At 39.1% G+C, this 9,659-nt stretch overlaps 1 protein-coding gene across 1 annotated transcript in view; it reads left to right on the plus strand.

Moving 5' to 3' along the window:
• Positions 1-2,596: 2,596 nt before the first annotated feature.
• The window catches only part of ELOVL4 (ELOVL fatty acid elongase 4), a gene marked incomplete at its 5' end in the record, with an annotated part of 12,692 nt that continues 5,629 nt past the window's right edge, over positions 2,597-9,659 (plus strand). The window contains 2 exons of the mRNA XM_008936690.1: positions 2,597-2,784; positions 5,936-6,016. Coding sequence (XP_008934938.1) covers positions 2,597-2,784; positions 5,936-6,016 — 269 coding nt within the window. The remainder of the gene's footprint in view (positions 2,785-5,935; positions 6,017-9,659) is intronic.

Here is a 9,659-nt window from a genome sequence, read left to right on the forward strand (position 1 = left end):
TGGGGTGTGTTAAGAACAATGTGGCCAGCAGGTTGAGAGAGGTTCTCCTCCCTCTCTACTCTGCCCTAGTGAGGCCACATCTGGAGTATTGTGTCCAGTTCTGGACTCCCCAGTTCAAGGGAGACAGGAAACTGCTGGAGGGAGTCCAACAGAGGACTGTGAGGATGATTAGGGGACTGTAGCATCTCCCTTATGAGGAAAGGCTGAGAGACATGGGGCTGTTTAGCCTGGAGAAGACTGAGAGGGGATCTTATCACTGCTTATAAATATCTAAAGGTCAAGGGACAAGAGGATGGGGCTGGTCTCTTTTCAGTGGTGCCCAGTGACAGGACAAGGGGCAGTGGATGCAAACTGGAACAGAGGAAGTTCCACCTCAATATAAGGAGAAGCTTCTTTACTGTGAGGATGATGGAGCACTGGACAAGACTGCCCAGAGAGGTTGTGGAATCTCCTTCTCTGGAGACTTTTAAAACCTACCTGGAAGTGTTCCTGTGCAACCTGCTCAAGGTGAACCTGCTTTGGCAGAGGGGTTTGTCTAGATGACCTCCAGAAGTGCCTTCAACTCCTGCCATTCTGTGAGTCATTGCCTATTACTATGTATCAAGTGGATGGTTAGGTTCTCCATTCCTCTTGTCTTTTAAGTGGAGTTAGCTTTTATTTTTAAACTTTGTAGAACGATTGCCAGAAGCTAGGAGGAACTGAGTGTAAGGGAAATAGCACTGTGATTTCAGCTTCAATAGGTAGCATTCTGTGAGGTCTGGAAAACCAGGGTGTTCCTTTATATCCCAAGCAATGTTCTCATGTTATACGAAAGTACATTATATTGTAATATGAGTGTCTATTCCAGGGACTTCCTGAAAAGTAAGAGTCAACTAATTGTCATCTCTTAGGTTTTTCAGTTCTGTTTCACTGCTTGTGTTTCTACAGCCAATCTCTCTGTAATTTTTTACCACTCCTCCCTGTACTCCTTGCTTGACTTCTGTTGGTGGCTGCAATTGCAAGGTTCATTCCCATCCTTCTGGCAGCATCAGCCTTGCTGGAGGTTTCCATGCGTTGGAATGAGTTCCTTCTTCTGGTATTAGCAGCCATAGCGGAAGCAGCTAGCCTGGTTTCTCCTTCTTTTCCACTTTTTTAGGCCTCCTAGCGTCTTACTTGCAACATGCAGATCAATTATTGTTGAGTCAGCTGGAAGCAAGTGCCGTGCATACTGTTGTTCTGTAGATCATAATATGAGTTGTTTAGTAGAAGTAGGGGGTCTTTTGAAATCTGCTCCTAAAATGAGGTTCTAAATTATGATCTTAAGGGCAACCAAAGCAATAAGAGAAAGCTGCAGGAGGAGTAGTGGCAGTGCTCTTCTGTACTTTCCTCATTGCATCAGAGTTTCTCATTTTGTAGATAAGGAGGTTTTTCTAACTTACTGGTTAGTATGCCTGGGATCAGGAATGAATTTATGATATAGCGATTTTTTTCACTGTCTTTGGGTTACCATGAAGAAAAACAGTTCTCAAAAAGAAACTTAAATCTGTGGGCAGCTGCATTACTGTTTGTGAGTTTGCCCACAAATGACTGAAGGAAGGTATTTTAGATGTCTGGCCTTCCCGAGGAGCCCTGTGGTGTGATTTACATCTGAACTTGAACTGGCCTAAACATGTGGAAAATAATCCAGTTAGTACCGTAGAGCTGTGCAGTCTCTGAAGAATTGATAGTTATGGAATAGTTACCTTCTATCTCTTGCTATAATGAGAGATTAGCCCTCGGGGGGGCAGGGGGTGGACACCAAGTAAGGAGGTGTCACTGCAGTGTCTCCCTTCTCTCCTCAGTAGCAGATCCATCTTCTAATCCTAGATGTCACTGGTTCATCAGGCTAAGAGTGCTTTTTTGATATGGATCCAGACCTTAATATAGCCTGTCCTGGGCCTTGGAGTGTGTGTAACTCGGGATCCTGCGAATGACTGAAGGGGACTAAATAAAACCTTTGTCTGGTTTGGCAGTGCACATTACTCTAACTAGGACCATCCCTTTAAACTCTTTTATTTAGTTGTTTTCCAATAACATCGTTAGTGTTCTGTCTGAAATATATGAGACTGACCTACATCAAATAGCAAAAGTACTTGGTTAGCATCATACTACCTGTATAAAGCTAATAGGAGACTTTCCAGTGCCTACTTTTAAACTAATAAAAGCCATTAAGTTTATCAGTATTTTGCTAAATTTTTCTGTCTTTCATTTGTAGTTGTGTTTGATCTTTGCTTGCGTTATTGAGGCACTATGCCTCATAAGCAAAAGTGGGGGGAAAGGATTAGTGGGTTGTGTTGTTTTGGGGCTCACGTGACTGTTTGCTTTGTTATTTTGGATTGTAGAACTGGACAGTAGAACTTGCATGACAATTAATCTCTGTGTGAGGTAATGTGATGTAGTGGGGGTTTTAAAACTATTTTCTTTTACCTTCCTGGAAAGATTGAATGTATGGTTTCTACTATGTGATGCAGCTATTCCAGGAGAGAATAATACTTAACAAATGCAATGCTTAAAATGATGGTAAAATATATTTTGTTCAGATCTCGTTGACTCCTTCTGTTTGCTTCACCCCCCTCAGACAAACGTGTTGATGATTGGCCCTTGATGCAGTCTCCATTTCCAACACTGACTATAAGCACTATTTATCTCCTCACTGTCTGGCTGGGCCCCAAATGGATGAAGACAAGAGAGCCCTTCCAGTTACGTTTCCTGTTGGTTGTTTACAACTTTGGAATGGTTCTACTCAACTTCTTCATTTTCAAAGAGGTGTGTATGCCCTCTCACAGGGGGGAATCCCTACTTACGTCTGAGGGTGTCTACAGATTGAAAATAATCTTACATATTCATGATGTCTATTGAGGGTGAATGTTTTGCATAGACTTTTGAAGCTGAGTTTGCCTTTGATGTGAGTATTTCCATAGCTAGGTATGTTCTCTTTGAGAATAAATGCACTAAATGAGTCTACAGGAGAATTTGTGTACTAGCTATTCCAAGTTCATAGATTTATGTTAGTGTAAATACTGGCTAGATTTACTAAAATCCATAGAGATTTAACACTTGTAACTTTTTTTTTTAATAATACTAAAGGGTGTCAGAATGTATCCTGCTAGAAATGAAGTTGTTTGTTGGTGACTTCACTGTGTTTATCATTTGTAGAAATTCATATGACCGTTGTCTGTCGTGAAGAAAAGTATCTTGTCTGTAAGTTATCTTTTAGAATAAGAATAAAAAGGAAGTTAACTGTATCCTTAAATAAAAATAAAAGGATACAGTCTTCTAATATCTGGTTTGCAACATTCAGGCTGTGTCAGTTTTAACAAATTTCAGTGTTGCTGCATTTCTCCTGTGTTAGGTTTTCTCTACAGAGGAAATGACTAGTAACAGTGCAGTGGATCAGCTCTTTAGCAGTAGCTAAGTGGGATTACTTAACAGTTTGGTAATCATTATTCAGGGGTGGCTGGCTAGAATACAGCTGATACTAAGGGGTAGCTTATGCTGCTGTGACTTTGCTCCTGTGGGTTGGGAATCTTCTTTCTGGAAGATCTTGGATCATAAATTTGCAAAATCCATTTCCAGAAGTAAGCAAGTGAACAGAACAGTTAAAATTACAGCATTGCAGAACTCTTTTTCTAGCTGGTCTGTTCTGTATTTTTGCCAGGAAAGCATGGCATATCTGATGATGATCTGTATATTGACCCTTTTATTATAAAATTATTAAATTACTTCAGCTTTATTTTAAGACATGGCTCAGTAAAATTTTAACCATCACACCTCAGTTGTGGTTTAGTCTACATTGTTTCCTTGCACTGTTCAACTAAGTAATAAAATGTTACAAGTGCAACAGAATTTATTGCTACCCAAGGATAAGTTTGGGAATGGATGAAATAGAATCAACTTGGTACTTTAAAACTGAAAGTTGTCCTAAATGAATTCTGCAGTAATTTTGCCATGGCTGTCTTTTTTTTTCACTTATTCTTTTAAATGGGTTTGTTTTATCCACAAGCTGAATTATACCAGACTTGTGGTCAATTAAATTTCAAAGCTATGTTGCTTATAGGATGACACGTGTTTGTATGGCATTTCCAAATCACTGAATCAATATAAAAATTAATGGGACTGCAAATACACATTTGCTGCTGCAAGACTGAAAGCTTACAATTTTAGACACAGATGGAGGTTCTAGTTTCGTGCTATTTCAAATGACAGGGTTTTATTCAAAGGATGAATAAAACATTTACAGGAAGTATCTCATCTTGATCTTAGAGACTGATAGGAGGAGGGTGTTCAAGTTTCAGTTGTTCCTTCTAACCAGGCAACTTCTACTGCAGTCCACGTGAGGTTTACAATACCAGTGTGCCACTGTTGGAATTTGCATGAGTAATGTAATTGTTATAAGTAAAACGACACACAGTTTATATTTTGTGGATGACTGTAAAGTTTCCAAGTATTGCTGAGAACAGAATTTGAATATGAAATACCTTTAAATGTGGTTTAAATAATTACCCTGATGGCAAGCTGTATTGTTCGTCTGTGATAATTTATATTAAAATGGTAAGTCTATAAAGCACTGCTGGGTTGTCTGGTCCAAGACTCCTGTAAGTTGGGCTCAAATTCTGATTCAAATTAGGAGCAAATTTTGCTTGGAACATGCAGAAGTCTCAGATGCATAGCTCCTATTTTGACACAAATTCTTGAATTTTTTGGTCTAAATTGAGGCAGTCTGGTGAAGTCAATTTACTGCCTTTTGCAACTAAACCTTGGTCAAATTACCCGGTAGGTTGCAGCAGAGATTTAGTTTCTGTAACAGTGCAACTAAACTCTTCCTTTCTCTTCTCTGATACTACCAGATGTGCTCGTGCCTGTGTGTGACCGCACTGGAGAGCAGTGGTGTTAGAGCAGTTTGTAAATGGACTTGGATGATGCAGAAGTAGTCCCTGCATCTGACTGCACCCCTTGTGCTGTGTGCAAGATGGGATACCAAAGTCATCTTGAGTTCAGTCTAAGATGGAAGTCAGGTTAGCAGTAAGAATGTCTACCCATGTTTATTTTGGAGATCTTTTTATATCACCCTCCTTTACTTTTAAACCTCCCAGTTTAGAGGTTATGTCTACTCCAGTGATGTCTTTGTGATCTCTAACAGGGTAGGATTACCTGGCTTTAAACAGTCTTGGATCATAACATCTATGAATGTCAAGATTAAAAGTATTACTTGAACCTTGTACAGCTCTAGGCAAGTGTTCTTCTTTCCAATGGGAAGTTATTCACATGTCAAGTTTATCTTCTCTTCAGGTTATTGCAATATGCTTTATTTGGAGCAGCCCTACAGGAGCACTTCATGTGCTTTAGGCCACTCCTGTTGGCATGAAATGGGGAACTTTTCTTCATCCAGTTTCTCTCAAGGTGTTTTATGGGTGCTCAGCTCTGGCAGTTCATGGTGGGGTTCTTTTCTGGATTTTGATTGGTGTACTGATTTAAGAACAGTAGATCCAAATTACCTGCCTCTTGGAGAAAACTCTCTTGAATCCATCACAGGAATAGCATTTCTGTCATTCATAGAAAAGAATTAGTTATTTTCTATCTCTGAAGCTAGAGCGGTCAGAGGGAATATGCATGTTTGAATAGCTTATGTTCATACTGGAATTCTTAATAATTTGTAAAAGGCTTTAATTATCTGGACAGGTACATGCAGGGAAAAAGAAATAGTTTGGTTTTAGTTTACAAGCAAAAAGAATGATACTGTGTTATAGCAGGTTGTTAGAACTAAATATTGGCTATCATCGGTAGTATTCTCAGGACCAATAAGGATATTTTAAGTATTTCTGTTCAGGTAAGTTTGATGTAGCAAGAAATTTGCTGATAATTACTATGAATGTGTTTCATGTAGCATCTTTCCACTCATGTATGATTTTGTTTTCAGCTGTTCTTGTCATCAAGAGCTCGAGGGTACAGCTATGTCTGCCAGACTGTGGATTATTCAGATAATGTTTATGAAGTTAGGGTGAGTATTTTTTTTTGTTTAATTTGCATATGAATGTGTGTAATATATAGCAGTACATGTTGGTTTAAGTGTTGTCTGAAAATAGTGTTTCAAGTTTCTGCTGTCAGGAATGACTGTATCCCGTTATGTTCTCACAGACCACTTCAGGTTTGACTACATTGCACATACCAGGTTTAATCACAGTCATCAGTGTATTTCATTAACTTTCATCTGACTGCTACAAGTGAGAAAAGTCTTAAAGATACCATCCTTGGCATCATCCATGGTTGTATAATCCAGGGTAAATTTTGCATACGTACTTTGGTTCCTAGATGTTGCTGAAGTTCCTGATACCAGGGTAACCGCAGTAAAGGGGTTGTGTTCTAGCTAGATCACAGCAAGTAACATTTGTCAGCATTTACTGTGGTTGCTGAGGCAACTTATTGTCTCCTTTACCTGTGTTTGGCTTTGAGGTCTTGCTGGCTTCTGGCAAACGTATTATCAGTGCCTTTCGTTGTAGAGGCTTAGATTTCAAATGTGTGGTTTTTGGAAAGCACTCAAATGAAAACCAAAGTGCAGGCACTTGTTAATTTCTGTGACACGGCTGATTAGCTCATGTAGTGAACCTTATCTGCTGGCAGAGCTGACGCTTGAGAATCTCTCAGCTGTTCTTCCAAGTTTCACCTACAGATTAGAACATGTTCCTGAAAATGTAATGAAAGCGTGTTACAGTCTAAATACATTTGATATGTGTAACATATTTCAAACAATGTCTGTCTACAAGGTGGCTGTTCATGGGTAGTGCTACTCAAAGCCTGTGCATGTGGCAGGGGTGGTAGTGAGAAAGGTAGGTTTGAGTCTTACACCTCATGGATAATGGCTGATGCTGCAGAACAGCTCTGTATGTAGATGTTTATTTGCCTTATAAGTTGCTTAGCTTTCACCTTTCCAATACTGTGCTCTCATTATTTCAGTCACTAAAATATTTCTGTTAATAATTTTGTTTAAAAACAAAATCTAACCAAGTATAATAAATGATTGACAGTTTGGTGGTTTGGGTTTTAAATTTTCAATAGATAAGATGGTAGTTTACACATAATATGAAGAAGCTGGTCCTCCTACTTACTGTTTTGAACCTACCTATACCTATTAATCTCATCTGGGCTCCCCAGGCTGTTGTTCTACAAGATGCAGTGGTTGACTGGAGCAAGCAGGGATGGAAGTTACGATTCCACAGCTTCAGAGACATCTGCAGAAATAAAGTCCTTTCTAAAGGACTTATCTTCTGGGTTGTAGTAGGTAGCCACCTTGCTGACTGCTGGCAGAAAGTTGAGGAGTGTTTTCTGTAATTGGTTATATAAAAAAATAAAATGTTCATAGCAGACGAGAAAGAAAAGGGGGAAGAAGACCCCAAGAAGGGATTTTTAAGAAGCTGCAGCTGCATCTTGGAAGAACTTTTTTGGTTATAGCTTAGGGCTGAGGTGTTAAATCTATGCTTTGTAGTACTCCTTTGGAAGCTGCTATGTTTGGAGAGAACAATATCCTAATGCTGTCTGACTTAAGGCATGTTAGTGTCTGTGAGTAGTGACTTTCCACCGCTGCTTAGATTTGTGTGTATTTGTTTCCCAGGTCAAGGTTTACCTATTTTATTAGCATTTCTGAAGAGCTGAGAACAAGGAATCTGGAGCTGTGTGAATTAGTTCCTAGTTTGAAGTGTGCTGATTGTAATCATAAAGCTGAACTATGGTTGTTTTCTGTATTGTAATTGTATTTTACTTTAAACTGGGAAAAGGGAACTTGACTTAACAAAATAGACTTGTGATCCTGGGGAAAAAAAAAAAAAAATCTATAACTAAAGCAGGGAAAAGAGTTCTATTTAAAAGCCACTTTAATTTTGCATCTAACTGTTAACTTTTAAGATGAATCTGTCCCATCAAACCCCTTAATGAGTAACTGTTTCCAACCTGAAATGAGGAAGGAGGGTGCAGGAGTGGAGTCCCATGTTATGACAGCCCTCTGTTCAAAAACCCTGCAGCAGGCAGAGGTCATGGGATTGGACCTTTTGTTGACCCCCTTAATCCTAGGCTGTAATGTAATCTTTCTGTGCCATCTGGTCTTTTAACAGACATAGATATAGGCACATATGAAAATTGCCAGAAAAGATATGGTTGTGGCTAGTATTTTTCATTTCAGGAATATGCCTTTTTAATGCATATTTTCTTTTAAGCTAAATCTTTCTTTCCTGCTGTGTCCAAAGAAAGGCTACAAGTTAGGTCCTAACTTCTGATGCTTTGCAGAAGAAGTGTAAGAGTAGCCACCTGCTCCTAATGTAGCTTATATATCAGTGTATTTTTCTACTTCATTTCTGCTCTCTGTCAGTGATTGCATGTGTGGCCTCAGGCAAATGACTTTAACATCTCTTTCATTTTTTTTTCTGCATCTATAAGTTAATGATCAAAACTTCTGCAAAACTCATTGGGAGCACTGAAGTAGATCATCAGGGCATGAAAACAATTTGGTTTGAGAATAAAAGGTAGTAAAATTTGATGATGGGAAGAGAACAAAAGAGCTGTCAGGCAAAAAAAAAAAATCTACCAGAACACAAAAATGCACAGGTATAATCCTGCAAAGAAATGGAGGCTACTTTTATTCTTAAGTGATGGAGGAAGCGTTTTGGTCAGAAGTTCAGCTGATTTTGATCTACAGGCTGCAGTTGCTTTCTGTGCAAGGCAGGTGGAATTCAAAAGAAGAGGAACAAGGTGTGTTAAATGAGTTGTCCAGAAGCGTATAGTGAACCTGTGGCATCCTGGGCATAAAACAAAAGGGGGTTTTGTTTGACATTTCCCCACTTACATTTTGCTCTATGTCATAGAGTAAATTGGCTATTTGACTTATTGTTCCACTGTTTCTTTAACAAAGTGCACATCAGCTTTATAAGAAATCTTATGTCAGTTTGCTTGTAACCGACCTATTGATTCTTTAAAAGTTTAATGGAAGGAAGAACCTCCAAAGGGCTTGACTATTGTAGTCCTGGCTTGTCATTTTATGGATACAGTCCAAAGTGTTTATTATTAACTCATGAGATGAAAAGATGCTTATCTCAATTTATTTAAGAGATGCAGCTTTAGCAAAGATCTGTAAAATATGCTGGACTGTTATGCTAAGCCATGGGTGTGAGACAAAACCTTGATGTTGGTGTTATTAAACACCTGACTGCCTGTCCCAGCAGCAGAACTATACTGGATATTGAGCAACATTATATATACATTGATGGTTCTTGCAGCTTACCTGTGTGTCTGGGAACTCTGAGGTCTGGGGGAGTCCCTTTTCTCTCATTAAGCCTCTCTTCAACTTCGACAGATAGTAGTATCTTTCTATATAAAACTGACAAAATCTATCTCCTCTTCCTGAGATCTGCAGGCTAAAAATCGCATCCAGAGAGTGAGAAGGTTATTCATTAATGGATGCATAGAAGCCTGCAGTTTGGCAGCAGTGAGTTGTGCAGTCCCTTTGGGAAGCTGCAGAGTCTGCAATGCAGATCTGCAGCATTATTCTGCTCCCATGCTGCTTTTTTGTTTCTACTGTAATCTCTCCTAAAATGTTCTCAAGTCCAATTGTGGCTCTGATAAACTTACTAGAGGAGAGATATGTTCTTTTCCTGCTG

This window comes from Merops nubicus, unplaced genomic scaffold (genome assembly GCF_000691845.1).
Source record: "Merops nubicus isolate BGI_N331 unplaced genomic scaffold, ASM69184v1 scaffold29453, whole genome shotgun sequence".
Lineage (NCBI taxonomy): Eukaryota > Metazoa > Chordata > Aves > Coraciiformes > Meropidae > Merops > Merops nubicus.